The 22,330-nt window shown below is 38.2% G+C and overlaps 1 protein-coding gene and 1 pseudogene across 2 annotated transcripts in view; one reads left to right on the forward strand and one right to left on the reverse strand.

Moving 5' to 3' along the window:
- The window catches only part of LOC111816792 (caltrin-like protein 1), an 8,024-nt gene extending 4,550 nt beyond the window's left edge, over positions 1-3,474 (reverse strand). For both annotated transcript variants that reach the window (XM_023715380.1, XM_023715381.1), the window contains exons 1-2: positions 3,391-3,474; positions 502-591 (exon numbers count right to left, since the gene is read on the reverse strand). In XM_023715380.1, the coding sequence (XP_023571148.1) occupies positions 502-568 (67 nt within the window). In that variant the 5' untranslated portion in view covers positions 569-591; positions 3,391-3,474. The remainder of the gene's footprint in view (positions 1-501; positions 592-3,390) is intronic.
- An 8,775-nt stretch (positions 3,475-12,249) lies between these two features.
- On the forward strand, positions 12,250-20,394 carry LOC111816782 (annotated as a pseudogene).
- Positions 20,395-22,330: the final 1,936 nt, after the last annotated feature.

Consider the following 22,330-nt stretch of genomic DNA (forward strand, 5'->3'; position numbering starts at 1 on the left):
AGAAGAGAAGAGAAGAGAAGAGAAGAGAAGAGAAGAGAAGAGAAGAGAAGAGAAGAGAAGAGAAGAGAAGAGAAGATGACGAGACGAGACGAGACGAGACGAGACGAGAACAGAACAGAACAGAACAGAACAGAACAGAACAGAACAGAACAGAACAGAACAGAACAGAAGAAGAGTGGGACTTCATGTTGCCTAGTCAAGTTTTAAATGCCTAAACTTCAGGGATCCCCACCCTCAGGCATCAGAGGTGAGACTGCAGGTGCACACCACTTTACCCAGCTTCCACTAGCCACTCTAATTGAGTTCTTTCCCTCTCCATTTTCAAGTTGGGAACTAAGAGCTAGCAACTCACTGATGCATTTTTAAAAGGTGTTGTAACATGCCTAATTGATCTCACCAGTCAAAGCATTCCAAACCCAATGAAACAAGCTCAACTTTTCCTGGACCACTACAGTTTTTTCATGCATTTCATGCTTCCCAGAGATGACAGAACTTACTCACCAGAAAAAATAAAAAATGCCACGGCAGTGATGAAAATAATTTTGATCCATGATTTGAGGAAAGGCATTTTATCGAAACTGTAAAAGAAACCTTTGGAGATGTTTATAAGACATAGCCAAGTAAAAGTTCCTCACAGAAAAACAAACTGCTCCCCTACTGCCCACCAAATCTAATTATGCTAAGCTATTCTCTTGATTCTTCCCCAACCCTCAGAATCAACATAGCATGCGCAGAGAAGGCCTTCTGGAGATGTGAGAGAAGCCCTGGGACAAATCCTCTTTGCACACTTAAGGAAGGTCTTCCTGCTGTCTCAGTGCTTGGAATGGCCCACAAAGGGCCTGGGTGTGTTTAAGTGAATAGTCCCAATGAAAATCTATTTCTTTTCTTTTCTCAAAAAAAAAAAAACCAGAAACACTTATTTCAGATAGGAAGGGTCTGGAGAAGTCTGTCTGGCAATGCTAGACTCTAGAACATCTCTGTAGAGTCTAGAGCTCACCTACCTGAAAGTGAAGACAGTGGGGTGCCAGCAGGCCTCTGGAGCTATGTGTGGTCTGCCTGCCTCTCCTTCTCAGGAGTATACATGCATCTGAGTAGTCAGTCTCTTTTATCGATTTGGGGGAGGGAAGGAAAATGGGCCAGAGATATGGCCTAAGGCAGATAAGACACAGAGATATCTATGACCTCCCTCAGACTATGAAGGATGTCATGAGAGGTGCTTATCAAATACTTTTCAGAATATACAGAATCAAGAACTGTGTGGATAATTTGATGCAGAAGTTCAGAGAAGAAATGAAATAATAATTCTTTTTACAAATCTTAAGACAGAGAAGACGTATGAAAACTTTCCAAGCAAGCAAGTTCGAAGAGGTCAACAGGGGAAATCAGGAAAAGAAGTAGAAAATTTAATTCAGTAAATATTTTATGCTGTTAGGGCCAGCCAAATAGTTCATTCCCCAGGCCTGCCATGCGGGCTCCGCCCCCAGGACACCTTGAGACTGAAATTGAGACTGGGCATGGTGGCACGCGCCTGTAATCCCAGCACTTGGGAAGCTGTAAACAGACAGATCACTAGAGTCTGATCTAGTAGTGGGACTCTGAACACCCTGTAGACCGTTTCCTAAAATACAAAAAAAAAAAAAAAAAAAAAATTATGCTGTTAATACTTTTACAAACTAAATGTATGTTAGGGGCCAGTAGCAGACTAAAGCACCTGCTTAGGCAAGCTGAGGCAAGCACAGCGACCATGGTTCGATCTCTGGCACCACATGCTGAGCCAGCCCCATCCCCAGGCACACAGAGCTAGCCACAGAGTTCAGGCATAGTGGTGCGCACCTGTAATCCCAGGCCTGGGAGGCTGAAAACAGGAGGATAACTATGAGTCCAAGCTTCATAGTGAGACCCTGTAACAACCAAATACATTTAAAAAAAAAAAAAGTCACCTTTGTTACACAGAAGACATTTCCAAAATCTGTTAACTAGGACTGATCTGTGTCCTATAGCTTAGAGTAGAGCTAAACTATTTCAAGAAGGCCCAACATCTTAGTTGTGGTGAGAAAAGTTAGACTAAGAAGTTATTTGAAAGGTTAATCCAGACAGCAGTAACCAGCAGAGTAGGTTCAAATTTTAAAACCCGGGACCTTAAGCAGGGGAGTTGAGGTTTCAGAAGGTAGTCAAATGAGTCACAGGTCTATCATGTGGTACAAAAGATTCCTGTACCTATGACAGAATGCAAAGAATGCTTTGGAGAGGAGGCTAAATATTTGTATTGTGAAGCCACTGGTTGAGCTGCCATTGAGCATACAGGTAGAGGAGTCTGCTAATTGTCATGGAGTCAAGAGGAATGTCTAAATTTCTCCTAGTAGGCTAGGAAGACAGCTTGACAGTTTACACATCTGCCTGGAAAACTCAAGGTCCCAAGTTCCATCCCCAGTACCACATGCCATGCAGACCCTGGAGCCCCTTGCCCACCTTACAAGCCCAAAGGTCAGCATGGTGGCATGCACCTTTAATCTCAGTGCTGAAGAGCTGACACTGGAAGATCACTATGAGTCTGAGCTACATAATGAGATCCTGAACCTAATTAATTAATTGATTAATTTTTAAAACAATTACAATTCTTCAGATGTTTCATTTCTTGTTCTGAGTGATGTTTATATAACTATGTTGAAGTCTGTAAAAATTCAAACAAATAATTTTTTATTTCTATAATTTATGATATGTATGCTAAACATTAAAATATTTTATATGAAAAAACTAGAAATGAAAAAGATAATATGGAGAAACTAATAGATCTTAGCAGGAAATTGAAGAATAAAGGTAAGTGCTATTTTTAAAGTAAAAAGAGGACTATTTATAAGTACTTTAGTAGAATTTATGACATCAGTAGCAGAAGGTATGTAATTATGTAATTGATATTGAAAATGACATAAATAAATTTTTAATCAATATTTAAATACCTTTTTCGATACAAAAATTGTCAAAAATTTAAAAATAAGTTTTTAAAATTTTAAAGTTGCTGGTGGGTTCATACATTTGTAAAATTTCTGAAAGTTTATCCTAGTTCTTACTGTAAATGTAAAAGTGTATTTCTAATAGGAATTTTTGTAATACTGGAAAATGGAATTCACACTACGAACAGTATTTGAATTTGGGCTTATTTATGACATAAAAACATATGGCTATTACAAACTAGATAGTATAATATTTAATGACATGGAAATAGTTCAATATACATTAAGAGATAAGTTTATGTATACATTAGGAAATATTGCAAATTCTAATGTGAACTATAATAGAAATAATGTATAAGAATTTATGCAAAAAGAATTCTTTGTATAAAATTATATGGAATAAACATAAAAATAAATCCAAATTAACAATGACACTTACTGTTTCTTAGAATGCCGTTTAGTTTCGTAGGTCTTTTGAATTTCTACTTCTTCATGGTTATACTTGTCTTTTGTTTGCATTGAGCAGAAACCGTATTATACTAAAAGTTCCCTCTCTGCAGTGTCTTTTATTGTTAGAGACGTAGGGAGTCACCAGATATGAAAAAAGCTGTCGCGAGCAGGAACAGAAGCCACGACTTTTTGGTTTCTTAACCAACATGTTGCTTAACCTTTCTGACTACAATCAAAAGGGATGTGACTGCCTCTGTTGCCTTGTTTGTTTTGGTCTTTTTTATTTTATTGTATTTGTTTTTGGTTGAATTCAATTTTTTTAAATTTTTTGCTCAATTTTTAATGAGAAAAAAAAGATAAAATAGCAATGAAACAGTTTCAAAACAGGTTAGTAGGACCATTACAATAATTAATACTAAATGGCATCCCAAGAAACAGTGAGTGTCATTGTTAATTTGAATTTTTTTATGTTTATTCCATATAATTTTATACATATAATTGTTTTTACATAAATTCTTATACATTATTTCTATTATAGTTCATATTAGAATTTGCAATATTTCCTAATGTATAAATAAATTTGTCGCTTAATGTATATTGAACTATTTCCATGTCATTAAATATTATTATACTATCTAGTTTGTAATAGCCATCTGTTTTGACATCATAAATAAACCCAAATCCAAAGGCTGTTGGTAGCGTGAATTCATTTTCCAGTATTGCTGTATTGTTGTCTTCCTAGTAGTTATTCAGAGGACAAGATGAAGACGTGATCTCTTGTCTTAACAATGTTAGTAGAAACCTTTCTTCTCATTGAACTAAGAGAAAGTAGCTGTATATGTATCCTCACTACCTTGTATATGTGTATATATTTTTTTCACTACAATTGCCAGTTGTGCTGGTAACTCACTACTATTATGGACTGTTGGACTATATTGGGTTATTTTCCTGAATTCAAGATCCTACAACATTTGGACTGGCATCAAGTATGAAAAGGTCCTTTTAAGACTTCTCCAAATACAAGCTCTCTAACAGCAATGGAACAACCATCTATGACAAAACCAAACCAAAAAGGAGGATATAAAAAAAAAATTTTTATAATGAATTGTTTTTCAGTGAGGGTTTATTTTTTGTTTTCGGTGCTGCAGACCGAACCCAAGGCTTCCAGCTCACTGGGCAAGTGTTCTACCTCTGAGCCAAATTCCCAGCCCCTGGGACTGCCTCTGATGTGTAGGCTTCAGAAAAGATCAGAGCAGTCCTCACCCACCTTGATGATACTGGTTCAAAAAATGCCAGATTCTGCCTGTTTCGGGGTTATCTTCCTGTGCCCACTGGCAGACACTTAAGACATTTCAATTAGAAAGGAAAAGTGGGAAGACAAGGAAGCACATTTTCTTTTTAATATAAAGTGAAGGTATTTGTTTCTTAAAAGGTGACTTTTCAACAGAATGAAAAATCAGCCCAAGGCCCCTAATGTATGGGCAGCAGGTGGGGAACAGGAAGCCCCTGTGGCTGGAGAAGCAGGTGACAGAAGAGAGGTAGGACATGAGGTCAGAGCACTCACCAAAAGCAAGGGCCATTTTAAGCTCATAATATTCATGAGCATGAAGAAGAGGTGGCAAAGGATGATGGCTAACCATGGACACATTGCAAGACACTAGGAATGCTTCAGCTCTTATGCTAAAAAGGCTGGAGAACAAGTCCGTGATTTGAATAAGGGAGTGATGTTTAGCAGGCATTTTTCTTTTTTCTTTTTTTTTCTCACTACTCAACTCCAGCTGACCTCAAACTCTCAGTGATCCTCTAGCTCAGCTTCCCCCGCGCCCCCCACCCCTGCACTCCCAGTGAGTTCTGGGATTACAAGTATGCACCACCATGCTGGGTGTTCTTTGTCTTTTATAAGGGTGCTTGTCATTGGCCTTAGGGCCCCTACATAACTGAGGATGATCTCTTTTCAGGATATTTAAGTATTTCTGTGGAAACCTTTTTTCCAGGAAGGGTGCATTCATAGATCCTACCATGTGTCTTACTACTCCATGACAGAGACCAACAGTGGGAAGTTCGTGAGCCTTACCCCTTGTGCTCTTGGCATTGGATTACTCTTTTATCGTACCATACAGTACTTTATAATCATACTGGTGTGGAGATCCATTGGATTCAGAGTGTAAACCTATTAAAAGCAAAAGTGTTCTATCTCCTATTTTTATGTCTAAATCCAGTTTCCTGTATTGAACACAGTGTGTGCATCTAAGACACTTAGGACAGATTCACCTGAAGATTCAGAATCATTTCCATTCTATTGGATGACAAAGTAAGGAAATGACAACTCTAACTCAAAAATGAATAGAAGACTTATAAATGAAGGAGACTGCCCACTGTGGGAATCTTTCCCGTAGGAAATGATTCCAATGAGTGATCCTGGGAAGTTAGGGTGTGTCTCGGAGACCAGCCAGGGACCTCAGGTGCTCCCCCTTAGAAGAGAAGACTTCAATTTATAATGTGCTTAGTGAATGATAGCCTGTCATCTTGGTGATGGTGACATGTCTAACTTGAGGTAATGTTGTGAGGACAAGTGATTTGTGACTTTAAGGAACATGTAGAAAGCAAGAGTTTGGTAGGAATATGTGAGTGCTAGTCTGTCACTGTCAGGGGCACAGACAGACACGCAGAGTCTGGAGCATGTGAGTGTTCTCGTCATGTTTGAGTCATGCTTAACAGACATTTTTCTAAAGACCATGCTATTTGTTTTTTGTTTTTGATTTTATACTTCAAAATAAAATAAACTTTTGGAAAAAAAAAACCTTACTAACAGTAAATAAAGAGAAAAAAGTGAGGTTCAAGGGAGCAGTTAGATTATGATTCAGTGTTTCAGGAAAGATATGTGCTCTATGTTGACAGTCATTGAGATAGGCATTGGGTTCTTGCCATATTTTGAAGGAATTGCTGATAGCATTTACTCTCTGATAAATGTGCTTCCCTACTTATGAGAACCCAGGGTTCCAGAAGCCAGATTGTACCTGCCATAAAAAGCTTATGCATGATAAATACAGGAGAGTAATAGTGATAGAAAGAAAATGAAATACCAAGGAGGAACGACAAGCAATGTCATGCTGCCATGATTTCAGTGTATTTAATTAAACAAGTAAAACTTAAACAATTATTGTCAGCAACTCAGTCAATATACTTGGGAAATTAATACTTTTTAATACTATGCTCCATCTAGGAAATAATATTCACTAAGTAGCCTGAAATAAAGAAAAGTGTCTCAGCAGCAGCCTGGGGACTGCAGGGGCTTTCATCACAAAGCCCTCTGTAAAACCTGAAGAATAATATTTCATGAATATACCATGTTATGAAGGCAAATTATTTGATGACTTCAGTCTCACTCTGCTTCTAAGCCACAGAGATCAGCAGCAGCAATGAAGGCCAATAATGCCTACAGACAATGTTAGCTTTGGGCAGGAGTTGACACAAATAGAGCAAGCAGGTCATTTTCCATTGGCTGTTCCCTCCTCTCACTCTGTATTCCCCTGGAGACAGTCATTGTTTCTAGGGTTATTTGTTTAAACGTTTATGGTGACTCTTTGGCCAGAGGAGGTCCCCAGTTAAGTGCTGGCACGTGCAAGTAGCTAACTCAGGGTCTGTCCAGGCCTCTCTGGCTTTACGATTATTTTCATCTCTCGTAGTCACCATGACCTGGATTAGGACCTGAGCTTCAAAGTCTTTTCCATAAGTATATGATCAGGCAAAGATCATGAGAACATAAACTTCCATCTCAAATCATTTGGACTCCAAAGAAGCACAAGTACTGAAAGAAAGGCAAATGGCAGAGCACTGTAAACCAAAGGAAGCAATCATTGCAAAACCAGGCATGAGTCATAAATAAATATAAATAATATACTTTGAGCTCTTGTATATAGAATTTTAGATCAAGTAAATGGAACAAACTTTTTTTTGAGCACACAAGGAACATTTATTAAAAGTATACCATGTTAGGGCCAGCCAAATAGCTCATTGGATTAAGGCTCCTGCAAGCAGGCACAGGGGTCAGGGGTTCAATCCCCAGGCCTGCTGTGCTGGCCCCAACCCCGGGGCACCCTGAGATGGCAATTGAGACTAGGTGTGGTGGCGCATGCCTGTAATCCCAGCACTTGGGAGACTGTAAACAGGTGGATTGCTGTAAGTCTGATCTAGTAGTGAGACCCTGAAGACCCTGCAGACCCTTCCCTAAAATACAAAAAAAAAAAGTCCACATTTTAGCCCATAAAGGAAGCTTCAATGGAGTGTGCTTGTGTCCTTAACCATTAATTTAAAAATTAAGCATTATAGTGTTTCATTATAAAGATAACTTTAAATAATCTTTAGCTCTACAATTTTTCTGTTATAAATTACAGTAATAATTATAGTAATTTCTCTATAATTGTAGTAATTATTATATCTATAAATGCTGAAGACTCTAGAGTTTTGTGAAGGCACTCAAATCAGAAAAATTATCCAGGAAACAATAATAGGCTTTCATATTCTATTATATATAATAAGACTCATTCTATAAATGAACACTGGAAAAGTCTTAATTTCCTAACAGTAAAATAATCATAATACAAGATTTTTAGACCTGGAGGGATGTTTAATTGTGCTACCCTGTTGTATCATTTCAAAGATGATGTCTTACACATAGCTTAATTTTGCCTGATTTTCTTTTCACCATAATAACAGAAGTGACAAATAGACCCCAAAACCCAGTCACTGTACTTTTAATCTGTGCTTACTAAATTTGTTCATTGAATTATCAATCGCTTCCAAAGAAAATTTTTGTACTACTGCATGAGAGACGTGTTATGGGGTGGGCATTCACTTTGGCATGTTTACACCCACCCAGGATGGGACACACCTTAACTCGGCTCACACCAGCCCTATATCCCTACCTTCCACTCAAAGTCTCTGGAGATCAGTATTTTCCTACTTTGATTAATTAAGACGCTTGAGAGGGACTACTAAAAATTTTGCTTTCAGTTATTTCTGGTCTAGATTCTAATTCGATAGGGCTTGGAAAGAAGGACAGAGAACCACCTCAACTATCCTCTACTTCTCCTACCCCAAACTCTCTCTGACTTCATCTCTGGGAGTCCAATGTGGTTAGGAGACACTCAGCTAGTTCTGCTCATTAGTACTATTCTGGTAACCGTAGTTCAACACCTTGACATAGGTATTGTTTGTTTGTTTGTCTGTTTGTTTTTTGTGGGTATGTGCTTATAATTTATTTTTTTATAATTTTTATTCATTTTTGAAACAGTTTCAAAACAGGTTAGTAAGATGTTTGAATAATTAATACAGAGGCCAGGGAGATGGCTCAATAGAATAAGCGCTTCCCTGGCAAGCTCAAGGGCCTGAGTTTAATCCCCGGCTCTGCCTAAATAAATAAATAAATAAATAAGGTAATAATTAATACATTGCATACTATTATTTTCATAGTAGTTATTCAGAGGACAAAATGCAGACATGATATCTTGTCTAATAGGTATTGTTTGTTTAAATCACTAAGTTAGTGTGATCACGCTGTTTCTCTTAATACATAAATTCTTTAAGGAATTATTATCAAAAAAAATCACAATTTGGCAAAGATATGCAGAGGAAGAAACCACTGCACATGCCAAGTGGGGATCTAAAGTACTACATCCATTTCAAAAAAAAGATAGTATGTGTATCACCAAAATTACGATGGTTCCTACCAATATTAGAAGAAGAATTTCCATTTGCTCTAATTGTTCCAGTTCCAGGAATATATCTGATGGAACTGAAATCAGGGCATTGAAAAGATATTTGAATTCCTGTGTATATTGCTGCATTATTCACAATAGCCAAGATATGGAAACACCTGAATACCAGACAACAAAATGAACAGACAGAAAACTAAAATGATGCACACGCAGGATGATGGAGCACTGTCTAGCCTTTGCTACCTATGAGGTAATTAAATTCTGTCTGTCACTTGCAGAAAAATGAATGAATCTAGAGGATACTGTACTAAACACAATTAGCCAGACACAGGAAGACAACTACTGCATGATCTCACTTATATGCGTGTGGGGGGAGGTTCAGTTTATAAAAATGGGGAGTAGAGTGCCCAGGAGATGGCTCAGCAGCATAAGTTCCTGGCTGGCAAGTGAAAAGTCTTGAGTTTGATCCTCAATTAAAAAAAAAAAAAAGCCATCGAGTTGTCATAAGGAACAGGAAGTAGAAGAGTGATTACTACACACCTGGGGCAGCCTGGAAGAAGGAGTGGTGTTGACAAGGTAATTCATAATTCTTTACTGCTTTGTCTTTTTCTATAAAAGAAAGGTCGGGAGAAAAAAGACAGAGTTCAGTAATGATTAAAACTATAATCAACAAATAGACATGAAGCTATACAAAATAACAAAAGTGAAAAGTATACAAGCAATATGTGTATTAAAGAGTAAAGAAGACGTTTATCTTAAAGTAAAAGGAGTTAGTTGGATTCTATTATACAAAATAAAATGATACTTTTTCACCTGTGCTTTACCACATTATAACCTTGTAAAATAAATAAAGTGCTGGTGAAAGATCTCAGGAGAACAGCAAATTCAGCTTTAGGAATATTATACCTAAAATGCCAAGATGACAGAAAAAGTATTGTGTGTATCAAAAGGAAGGCAAATGACATTCATGCAAGAAAAGGCCATTTTAAAGATAGGACTTTTCTCAAGTCAAAATTCCAGGAGGGCTCTTTCTTGGTAGATATGGTGAAAAGTAAATCTGGAAAGACAGATTTTCAAAAAATACTTTAGAAGGCAGTAAGCAAACAAAACAGATAGCTTCTGTTCTTTCGTCTTCCCATGCATGTTCACTGAACTCCTATTAGGCAAAAAAAAAAAAAAAGTGGTTTTCTTCATTGTCGTCAGAATCCAGTTAGATAAAAATAGGACCTTTTCCTATATGGAATACACAATTTAGACATGTACACATCAGTATTCTGAAGAGCTGTTGTGACAAATAAATGTGATAAAAAATGTAGCCAGCTGCTGATAGAGACGGTCAGCGGGAAGGATGATCCCAGGGTAAATTGATATTGGGTGAAGGATAAAAATATGGAGGGCTGGGGATATAGCTCAATGGCACAGTACCTGCCTGGCAAGTTTAAGGTCCTAAATTTGATCCCTCTTACAAAAAAAAGTATATATAACAAAATTCCCAGTATTAAAGTGAAGAAAGATAAAGTGGCCTAATCCATACTGATGCTTGCTAACTCATTTAAGAGGAAGCGAAGTTTTCCACTCAACATAACGTGGGTGGCATGGGGTCAAGTGGAAGACATGGGTAAAAGAAAGAAATGGTAAGGGACAGGCAGCATAAGTAGCAATGCAGCCCTGGCTGTAATTTCCAAAATTGAAGGCCACTGTCTTTTCAGTTCTTTATTTTTCTGCTTCATACCAGAACTCCTGTTACATCAGCCTCCTTTGTTCCAGGAAGGCCTGCCATCTGGCCTGGTGTCCTCCCTCCATCCTAGAAGGCACTCCCTGCAGTCCTCCCATCTCTCTCTGCCCCTGCCCTGAGCCTGCCTGGAGCCCTGGCCTGAGTGCTCCTCACCAGAGGGCTCTGTGCAAGGTATAGACTGAGTTCTGTAAAGAGATGATCACGATGCCAATAAAATGTAACAAGAACAATAAAATAAATAAATAAGAGCCTTCCTTAGTAGTCCATCAAGATTAGTAGTCCATTGCATGGAATTTTTAAAATCTTTTTTTACAGCTAATGTCTAGAAGAATGAAATCAGACCTGAATTTTTTCCAGTTTGTAAGAAAGAAGAAAGAATGTAGAGGCAAGTATAAATGTCAGATATGGGATTAAGGCTGAGACAGGAATACAAAGCAACAACAACAAAAAATAACTAGCAATGTTTAAAATATGTGAGATAAAATTTCTCCAGAGAATGTAAGTTTTCCTGCTTCACCACATAGAAAGATTATTCACAGGAGGTTCCTAAGGCTCACAGAAAAACACTTTGGTGAGATTTCTGATAAGTAGAAGCAAAACAGTATGAGAAGGTTGCAACTAGTATTCAATTTGGAAATAAAGCTGAGCAAGTGGCCTGGAATGTGGCAGGTCATTAATCTGCTCTGCAAATGTCAGATATTTGAGGGGCCAGGACTTCATGTCCTCATGACACACAATCAGAAAGTACAAGCACAGAACCTGCAGGTCTGTCCCTGATGATGGATCACAGAACAGAGGTGGAGGTGGTTCAAGACAGAGATCAAACTCAGATAGAGCTATAAGTATAAACTCATGCCAAGTTCAGCAAGAAGCCTGCCCCCCTGCAGGTATCTGACTGCAGATTCATAGAGCTCTTCACATCTACCAATGACATCAAGATGACCACAACAGGTTCACATTCAGCCAACTCATTTGAGAAACTTCAGTTTTCCTCCTCTACCCTTAGTCCAAGTCAGTGATGAAATCTCTTCAGCTTTCTTCTGTCTGAAGCCTCTTCCCTTCTTGTGCTTTCTCCAAGCACCTTCTTTTTGCATCTTCTGCTTATGAAAATGGGCAAAACTTCATTTTTAACGTGAATTTATGTTTCTCTATATGTTCACTGGCTATAATTTTGGAGAGACAGGAAGAGAGTAAGGCAAGGAATCTGAGGAAATGGAAAGTCTCTAATCTAATTTCTCTTCCAGTCCAGGACTGTGATTCTGACTTGGATGTTGGAAGAAAAACTGCGATCCTGGCAGTCAGTCTGCCCTCTGTAGAGCAGATGGGCGCTCTTCGGTGCGAGTGCCTGGTGTGCTGACACCAGCGTAGAACCACCAAGTCCAAGTATTCGGGAGTGATGCAATCGGAGGGTGTTGGGTCCTCTCGCAATTCCGAAAGGAAACTCACCACTATGAGCGTCCTACCAGCTCCTTCCAAAGGAGACTGTATAAGTGAGCCCAACTGGCTGCTTACCTCACGAGACCATACTTTTCCTGGTATCTTCTTGTTTCATTCCATACTGACTTTTCAGGGGAGCCATCTTGGAAGTTTCAAAAAATGAATACTTAATTTAAATTATAGGACACAAAAGGAGTTATTTTGTGACACTGAATTGGGAACATTTTGCTGGAATATAGAACTTTGGGCTTGACAATCTAAACTAAATCTCACTGTAATTTATTTTCTGAATTGAAAAATCTTTTTTTCACATTATGGATTCTCTTCCTCAAAGCATTCTTATTTTTATTCTTATTTTTTACTTATTTTTTTTAGTACAAGGTCTCACTACACAGATAGGACTTGTAGTGATCCTGCTGCTTTCAGCCTCCCAAGCTGTGGGATTACAGGCACGCACGACCATGCCCAGTCTCAGTCCCCATCCCAGCGTACCCCGGGGGTGGGGCCGGCAGAACATGTGGTGCTGGGGATCAAGCCCAGGGCCTACGTTTCTGCCTAAGCAGGTGCTTTAGTCCATTTTTAAAGTCCAGCCCTTAAAACATATCTAAATCAAAGGACATTTTCTAGCACAGAGAATTATAATGTTCTTATTTTGAGCATAAATAGTATTAAAATGATATTTTCCTAGAAAAATGTTGTTCTATTATCTGGGTTTCAAACTGTTTCTTAAAATTTCAAAGTGAGAAACAAGCCAATAAAGAACAAGAAGTATTTGTGTATATGATACTAGGTTCACAAATGTATCCTACGGTTGGGTAATACTAAACAACAATTTAATTTAAAATCTATGTGATAACTATGTACAGGGGCACCCAATTATAATCCCAGCTACAGAGAGCCTCAGGTAGGCAGTCACAAATTCAAGGCCACCCTAGGCAAAATAGTGAGGTCTTGTCTGAAAAACAACAACAATTATAAAGAAAATCAAACCCCAGTCATTTACTAGAGATAGGATAATGGTTGGCAGGGAAAATCTTTAATTGAGACCGCTCAATGTGATTAAGATAAAGATATATATAGATAGATATGCTTTTTAATCTGTTCCATTCATCTATGTGTCTGTCTTTAGGCAAACATCATACCATGTTTATTTGTTCCAATATTCATTGTTGGAACCATATTGTCTCTGACACAAAAAATAATAAACAAAAATCAAGAAATAAAAGTAGAAATGCACTAGACCATACTTTCAAAGATAAATATGTCCATGCTGAAGTGAGCAGAATGAACCCAATGCAAGTCATCCTTGATACAGAATTTAATCTCTGTACTTTTATTTTAAAGATAAAATGATTAAGTATGCATTGAGTTTTAATTTATGGGCCTCTTTTTATAGCACCATGAGATATGAATTATGGGAACCATTTTATGCAATGTCTAGTCCTGAACAAATGAATATATTACACACACTCAGAGGTAGATTTCTTTCTATAGGAAAAGGGAGTTACTCTGAAAAGATCCCTAAAACTTGAAAATAAATGAACACAAAGTACATAAATCAAGGATATTTTAAGGTTAACCTAAAATTATTTTGAAGCTGAGAGGTATAAAAATGAACAAACAAGTTATGTTCATGGCTGGGAGATAGCTTGGTGACCTAAGCGCCTGCCTGGCAAGCACAGGGTGCCAATTTCAATCCCCAGTACTGGACATCGTATTGGCCCTGAAACCAGGAGTGGTGGTGCACACGGGTAATCACAGCACTGGGGAGGCTGAGACAGAGGATCACTGGGAGTCAGAGCTGTGTAGCCAGACCCAATACCAAATAAATAAATACATAAAAGACATTTTTAAAAAGTTATGTTCACAGACCTGACATTGCCCCATAGCATCCACCTTTACACTCTAAACCTATTTTTATCTCTGTGTAACAAATTTAATCAGTCTTTATGCTTCCTGAGTTTCTTTGTACTCAAACAGATATATTCACATAAAGTATTGTCCTCTTATTTTCTTACATAAAAGACAGCAAGCTGGGTATGGTGGCACATACCTGTATTCCTAGCCTTGAGAGGAGGATCACTGGGAGTTCAAGTCCAGTCTGGGCTACATACTGAGTTCACAGAAATCCAGAACTCTGAAGCGTGGCCCTGATACCACACAACACAAAATGAAACAAAACAAAACAGAGAAGAGCTGATAACATTCCATAGATCCACAGACACTTCTTTGCTTCTTGTATGTTCCAGTTCACCATATATCTTGGAAGTTACCATGTATGTCTAAGCAATAAAGGATCTCGTTTACTCTTTTATTCAACTGCATGCACTTCCATTAAATAAAAGTAACAAACTACCCAGTATTCTTTTTGAGCATTCAGTTTACTTCAATATCATTTATTAAATTTTATTCAAAAAAAGATAAGACAAAATTCCATAACAAAATTATAGGAGAGTAACAATAGTTAATAGATTTCATACTGTTACCTTCAAAGTAGTTAGGCTTCAAGATATGGGCATAAAAACTCTCCAACTGGGTCAGTGAGACAGCTCAACAGACTAAGTGCCTGCTTAGGCCAGTGCAAGGATGTGTGTTCGATCCCTGGTACCACATACAGCTCTGGCCCTGCCCCCTGGGCACACTGAGCCGACCACTGATCCTGGTGGCATGCATCTGTAATCTAAGCACTGGGGAGGCTGAAAACAGGAGGATCACTAGGAGTCCGAGCTGCATAGTGAGACTCTGTACCAAATACATTTTAAAAAACTTCTCCAATTGATATTAATATGAACCTTCCTTTTCAAAGAATCTAAGGAACTCTAATAGCATAGCTTTAACATCTTGCAGCTGAAAATAGTCCTACAATAAATAATTTAACACATGTGAATCGTTTTATTGTTGAACCATTTTGAGGAGAAATTCCTTGAATTTCTGTGGATGGGTTACATGTAACTGCAAATGTAGTTTTACTCATGTTGACAAACTTCATTCCATAAATGCACCAATTTGCATTCCCACCAGTAGTATGGGTGCTTCTTTCTCAGTAGCTAACATCATAAATAAAAAATGGCATTTCAGCATCGTTTTAATCAGCGTTTTTCTCATCCTGAATGAAGCTGAACAACTTTCATGGATTTGTTTCATTTCTCTATTTTTGTTAGTTATGTGGTATGAATGAAATATTATATGTGAATATATTGTTTGTTTTGCCATTATTTTATTATTTTATCACATAAAATATATCACTTCATTTTTGTTCTGTTTTGTATTATTTTGTTGTTGTGGTTTGGAGACTCATACCCAGGACCTCACATGACAGCAACAACTTGCCCACTGAACTATGCCCTTATCCCTTTACTTTATGGAGACCATATTTATCGGGATATGAGCTCTTTCTCAAATATTATTTAATTCATATATGTTCTTGGTTTCAAATTATTTTTATATAATAAAATTCATTGGTCTTTTCTGCTCTTGTGCTCATACTAATAGCTCATTTTCAGAAAGCCTTTTCTATATAAGTAAAGAGGAATTCTGCCATATTTTGTTTTAATTGTATGGCTTTATTTTTAATGTTGAGATTTTGATCTACTGAGAACTTATATGTATAATATCTAGTATATGTTTAGTTTTATTTTAGTTTTACTGAATAAGTAGCATTATGTTTCTTTTCTTATATCTATATTCAATGACTTTTGCCACAAAAACATTCTGACTTTATAGAATTAGATAAAAAAAAATTCTATTTTTTTAAACTTTCTTAATCAGAGTGTGTGTGTAATCAGCATGCATAATCTAATCCTGGAAGGCTTGGTAGGCTTGTTGCTTCTTTTATTGGAATACCTTTAAATATCATTCAAGATTTCTCACTTAGGAAAATTACAGTGTGAAAGTGAGCATATTCTATTTTAAATGTCATCTTATTGAGATATAAGGAAAACTAAAGCAGGTCCTGACTTACTCCTTTCTCTGAGAGTCAGTTGGTGCCCCTCTGTCCATAGAACCCCTCACAGCAGCAGTCCATGAAACAGGTAACGTGAAAGCCAGGGATTGTCATTAGTTTTTATTATCAGCCCTTTTAAGTTCAGCATCTTAGTGGAAAATCACTTAGTATGTTACTTGCTGTGTAATATTTTACTTGCACAACAATCATAGCAATGCATAGAATTATTCCAATTGTAACCAAAAGGAAAGTAAGGCTGATAAAAATCAAGTAATTTACTGAATATTTTGTAGGATATATAAACAACCCCAAACGGATTTTGCTCTCTTGTCAACTGTAGAGAAAATTTTTGAATGAAATGAGGACTGTGTACAAAGGTATAGGATAAATAGATCAAACAGTTAAGACAAGAATGTCACCTACAAATTCTGTTACTATAAATTCTATTGTATATTTCATGCAAACAAATGATTAAATTGTGCATATTTACTCAATCAGGGGCTTCAGTAGGTGAAGTCATATCCATGGAGAACTATTTATTCTGATTTCTGTCTGTCCTGTACTTACAGGAATTACCAAATCACATGACAATGCTCACTACCCTAAGATCAGTTTAAATTCTTCAGTTCTGGCTTCACATTCTAATCTGATCACTTTTTTTTTTAATTTTTAGGGAAGGGACTATAGGGTGTTCAGGGTCTGACTACTAGATCAGACTCATAGTGCTTCTCCTGTTTATAGCCTCCCAAGCACTGGGATTACAGGCGCACACCACCACACCCAGTTTCAATCACCATCTCAGGGTGCTCCGGGATTGGGGCCGGCAAAGTAGGCCCAGGGATCAAACCCCTGGCCCCTGTGCCTGCTTGCAGGCACTTTAATCCACTGAGGTATTTGGCTGATACCTTTCTGACCATAACAATCCAAAACTTCACAGAGGTAATTTGGAGGCAGGCTGCTCTGCATGAGGCATGCACCTTCACCTATCAGGCACAAGCATGTGATACTACATTTTCTAACACATAGCACAAGCATGTGATACTACATTTTAGTAAATTAAATCCTTCTAGTCAAATTAAATGCATTGAGTACATATATCTACAAGCGTTAGGTAAAACAGCACCTGTCACTTGCTCAAGAGCAACCTGAATAGATATAATTCTAGGACCTTCTCTGACTCGCAGTGCAGAAACACAGTTCTCAACAGCTCTGCTGAGCTCTGCCCTCCAGAGGTTCCCAAACGCTGAAACATCCCTACCACGAACTTGTCACACTGAATTCCTAGAATGAGGACCCCAATGTTCCTTGGGATTAGACAAGGAATCATAATGCTTGTGATGCTCAGAGATATGGGATGACGGGGTTGGGCAAACAATACTCAGGAAAAGTAGGCCTGGAGAAGTACAAAGTACAGGAAATTCTTACAAAGATAAATTGACTAAGAAGGCTTGGTACTATTTATATATGGAGTGGAAGAGAGGGGCAAAGAATGTGGAGGAGGCATTTCTTTTTATTTTTATGCAATTTTATAATTGCAGCCTTCATACAAAATGTATCATCCCGTGGATCCCTTCTGTGAAGCAAATTGTCTAGAGCTAACGTTACCAGTGTGTGCTACAAGTGATGTCAGCTGCAAGAATGAGCATTTCTTCTATATTGATCAGTAGCAAGCTCAAACTGAATTACCATGACTCTGTCTTTTTTCTAATAATCTGTGGGAATTTCAGGTACACTATATAAAGGAACGGGATTTTTCTGATGTGTACATTTTTGTAAGAGAGAAAATAAAACTAAAACATAACAAAAAGCAGCCAAAATGATAAAGAATTTCAAAACAAGATAATAAAAAAAATTACAGGCAAGCCTAATAGATCAGTGGACTAAAGCACCTGCTTAGACAGAGTGCAAAGGCCAGGGTTTGATCCCCAGCGTGCCATGCCGGCCCTGCCCCCAGGACATGCTCAGATGGCAATTGAGACTGGGCATGGTGGCGCACACCTATAATCCCAGCGCTTGGGAGGCTGAAAACAGGAAAATCACTATGAGTTCAGTCTACATAGTGAGACCCTGTAGACCCTGTAGACCCTGCCCTAAATACAGAAAAAAAGAGAAACTTATAACAGTTGTTATATTACATATTGTTATCTTTAAAGTAGTCAGATTACCAGATACAGATATGTAAGACTGGTCAAATAGTTAAACATTAACAATTTTGTGGATTTTTATTAATGAAAGACTGAAGAAGCACAACACATACAGTGAAGTCTTTTCAATTTTTGTTAAGATTCCAAATTGATGGAAAAAGAAATGCTTATATAACACTTGGGGAGAAATGCACATCGATCATGTATTCTGGGAGTTCATAGATTATATTCAAGCACTGACTAGAAATCCAACTTTTTAAAAATCACTCAAATTTTATTGTACAGCTCACACAAATGAGCCTATTAAGAGTGTCCATTAGTGTTACTTGGTAGGTGTCAGTAGATCAGTTATATATCGAAGATGAACCCAGTTGTGGGGGTTGATGTGAGGAATCACTTGAAAGAAGAAAAGGTTCAAAGTTTTCAAAGAAACAAAATATGGAAAAAAAGATTAATCAATCATTAATCTCCACAGTGATGTTCAGGAAAGCATTTACAACTGACAGTTTGTGCATTATCTTTAGGGAGAGAGATTATGCTGAAAGGAGTGTTGTGACTAGAAAGCACTCATATGTGAGAATGAAGAGTCAGCCTGAGGTGAGTCTTCAGGGACACAAACACCAGCACAAGCAGAACAGAGCCTCTTTCACGGGCAGTGTGAACAGAGCAAACATTAATCTTTCATGTACTTGGTACTGGGTCTGCTATGCAGCTCAGACTCCTAGTGATCCTCCTGTCTCAGCCGCCCCAGCACTGGGATTATAGGCATGTGCCACTATGCTTGGTTCAGTGGCCAGCACAGAGCCCAAGAGTCTGGGCCGCACGTTGTGCGCCGTAGACAAGGCAGCTGTGGAGTGGAGTAAGATGATTGACAGCAACTTGCAGGAGGACCGGGAGAAAGCAGCCAAAGAACTGAAGCTGCTTCTGCTCGGTGCTGGAGAATCGGGTATAAGTACCATTGTGAAACAGGTGAAACTCGTTCGTGAAGATGGCTATTCAGATGAAGAATGTAAGCACGTATAAGGTAGTCGTCTATAGTATTATTATACAGTCCATCACTGCAATCATTAGAGCCATGGACGGCTAAAGATTGATTTGGGGGAACCGGCCAGAGCAGATGATGTAGGGCAATTATTTGTTTTAGCTGGCAGTGCTGAAGAAGGAATCATGACTTCAGCACCAGCAGGAATGATTAAATGGCTATGGCGAGATGGTGGGGTGCAGGAGTGCTTTAGCAGGTCCAGGGAATATCAACTCAATGATTCTGTTACATATTACCTAAATGATTTGGATAGAGTATCACAAACCAACTACATTCCAACTCAGCAAGGTGTTCTTCGGACCAGTGTGCAGACTACAGGCATTGTGGAAACACATTTCACCTTGAAGGACCTATACTTCAAGATGTGTGATGTAGGCGGCGCAAGATCAGAATGAAAAAAATGGGTTCACTGTTTTGAGGGAGTGACACCAAGTATCTTCTGTGTGGCTCTCAGTGAATATGATCTTGTTTTAGCTGAGGATGAGGAGATGGACCGAATGCATGAAAGCATGAAGCTCTTTGACAGCATTCGTAACAATAAATAGTTAACAGAAACTTCCATCATTCTCTTCCTTAACAAGAAAGACCTTTTTGAAGAAAAAACAAGGAGTCCATTAACTGTCTGTTATCCAGAATATACAGGTTTTAATACATATGAAGAGGTAGCTGCTTACATTCAGTGCCAGTTTGAAGATCTGAACAGAAGGAAAGATACCAAGACAATCTGTACTTATTCCACCTGTGCCACAGACACCAAGAATGCGCAGTTTGTTTTTGAGGCTGTTACAGATGTCATAAAAACAACTTAAAAGAATGTGGACTTTATTGAAGAAGGGGGATGTTAGTAAAAGTTACTACAGTGTGGAGTGTTGAGAGCAGACATCCTTTGCCCCCTTGTGGAGCAGCTGCAAGCTTGACGGGACCAGGGAATGGCAGCAGCATGCAGAATCTTAGCACTCTTTAGCACAATCTTCTGTGTTAGGGAACTTTAATTGACACGAGATGCTAAAGGCAGACATTGGAATTAGAACAACTAGAAAGAGTGATATGATCATGAAGACATCTCGTGGATTTAATCATCTCAGATGTGCAGGGCAGATAAGAAGTTGAGGTGCTGCGTTCCAGAACTTCTAATACATAGCTTACTGTTTTCCTTAACAAATCACCAGCTCATTTCTCAAGTTTTTTTCATCAAGAGAAGAATAACTCTACTAAATTTTATTTCTTTACTTGCAAAAGAATCTTTATTAAAACAAAAACAGTCTTAGGTATGTACATGAGGTGACTAGATCATCCGGAAAATATTCCTCTTAATAGGAACTCTTTGTTTTTAATTCTTGGTATGGTCCATGATATAGTATTTCTATACTTAAAAATCTTTTGAGTTATCTTAGGACTAAAAATATAACTTTTTGAATGAAATTATTTTGCTAGCCTGTGCAAACTACCATGATGATTTCTGCATGGTAATTACATTAAAGAGTTTTACAATGAGATTCTAGCTCTCTTTTAAGCTTATGGCTGAGCTTAAACTTGTTTAGGCTAATTACCAAATTACTAGCTAAATGCTGATGGTATGATAAAATCAACCTCACAGTGAAAGACACACCCAGGAAGTCATGAGTTAGAAATGCAAATTGCTAAATTCTAGGCAGAGCCAGTGACTTCGCTGATACTTACTACTAAATTGCCCACTGATTCTTGCCTGTTTGTCAGTCACAGCGAGTTTCGTACAGGATACCTCCTATTTTCCATCCTCAAGGCCTTTTCTGCTGGGAGACATCTACAGGATATTGATAGCTCATGCTTTTATTTTGTAAATGTGGTGCCAAAACCCTGTTTGCCATTGTTTTTACTGTAGCAATGTTAACTGTAGTAATCCTTAGTCAGTGCATTCTTTTACCAAAAGTATTGCATTCTGAGACTTTTTCCACTTTGTTCTATGTACAGATTTCAATCTGTTAATAGTTGGTAGCAGTATTAAAATAGTGAGTAAAGAGTCAAAAAAAAATGAACTTGCAATAGAAGAAGCAGAGGTTAAGAGAGGGACAAGTTATTGTGATAGAATCAACTTCCTATCTCCAGCCATACCTCTATTCAGATCTACTCCATGCTCTGCTTACACTCAATAATTAATTTCACACTGTGGTTGTATGTTTTCTGTTCACAGAAGTAAGCCAAATGATACACAAAGAACAAAGGATCTAGAGCAGAATTTGGGTGCTGAGATGTTTCTCTTTCACAAGGAGCCTATTTGTTTTGCAAACTGGAGCCGCTTCTCTGGTTACAAAGGTACTGTGGGCATCTCAGCCAGGTAATTTGGAGGAGTATTCAGATAGAATGTTAACTTTTATAAAAGTTTAACATCAGTCTTGTGTTTTCAGAAGGCCATCTTCCAGTGGCACAGGTAGTTGGGGCAAGGGGGAGAGACTAAATTGAATAAAAGCTACAAATGCTCTCATAATATTCATCATCCAGGCCATGGAAGCCCCTCTCTTCCACCTCCTGAGTACAGTTCTAGACAGGAGTCTTGTTGCTGCAGCTACCTCACATCACCTTGCCTCTTCTATTCAGCCCCACATCCCCCCAAGTATATCCATAGAGACACTAAGATATTTGCTGTGTGATAAATGATCTTATTTGTGTCACCTCCTTGTCACTCAGTGCTACTTGCTCCTCCCTGCCCTACATGCTCTTGGCATAACCCCAAGAACACTCTTAATGTTGGACTAGTGATTCTTCATTTCCGGCAAGTCTGGAGGAGTAACAGGCATTTTCTTAATTTTCAGAGGCAGCGCAGTCCACGATTTCTCCTTGGATCCTTCTGAAAAATCAATGTTAAGGCACATGATCTCCAAATCAATCATCTTCCGCACTTCACTGTTATTGTCTAAACACAGGACACACCCCC

The sequence above is a fragment of the Octodon degus genome, unplaced genomic scaffold (genome assembly GCF_000260255.1).
Source record: "Octodon degus isolate 3935 unplaced genomic scaffold, OctDeg1.0 scaffold00040, whole genome shotgun sequence".
NCBI lineage: Eukaryota > Metazoa > Chordata > Mammalia > Rodentia > Octodontidae > Octodon > Octodon degus.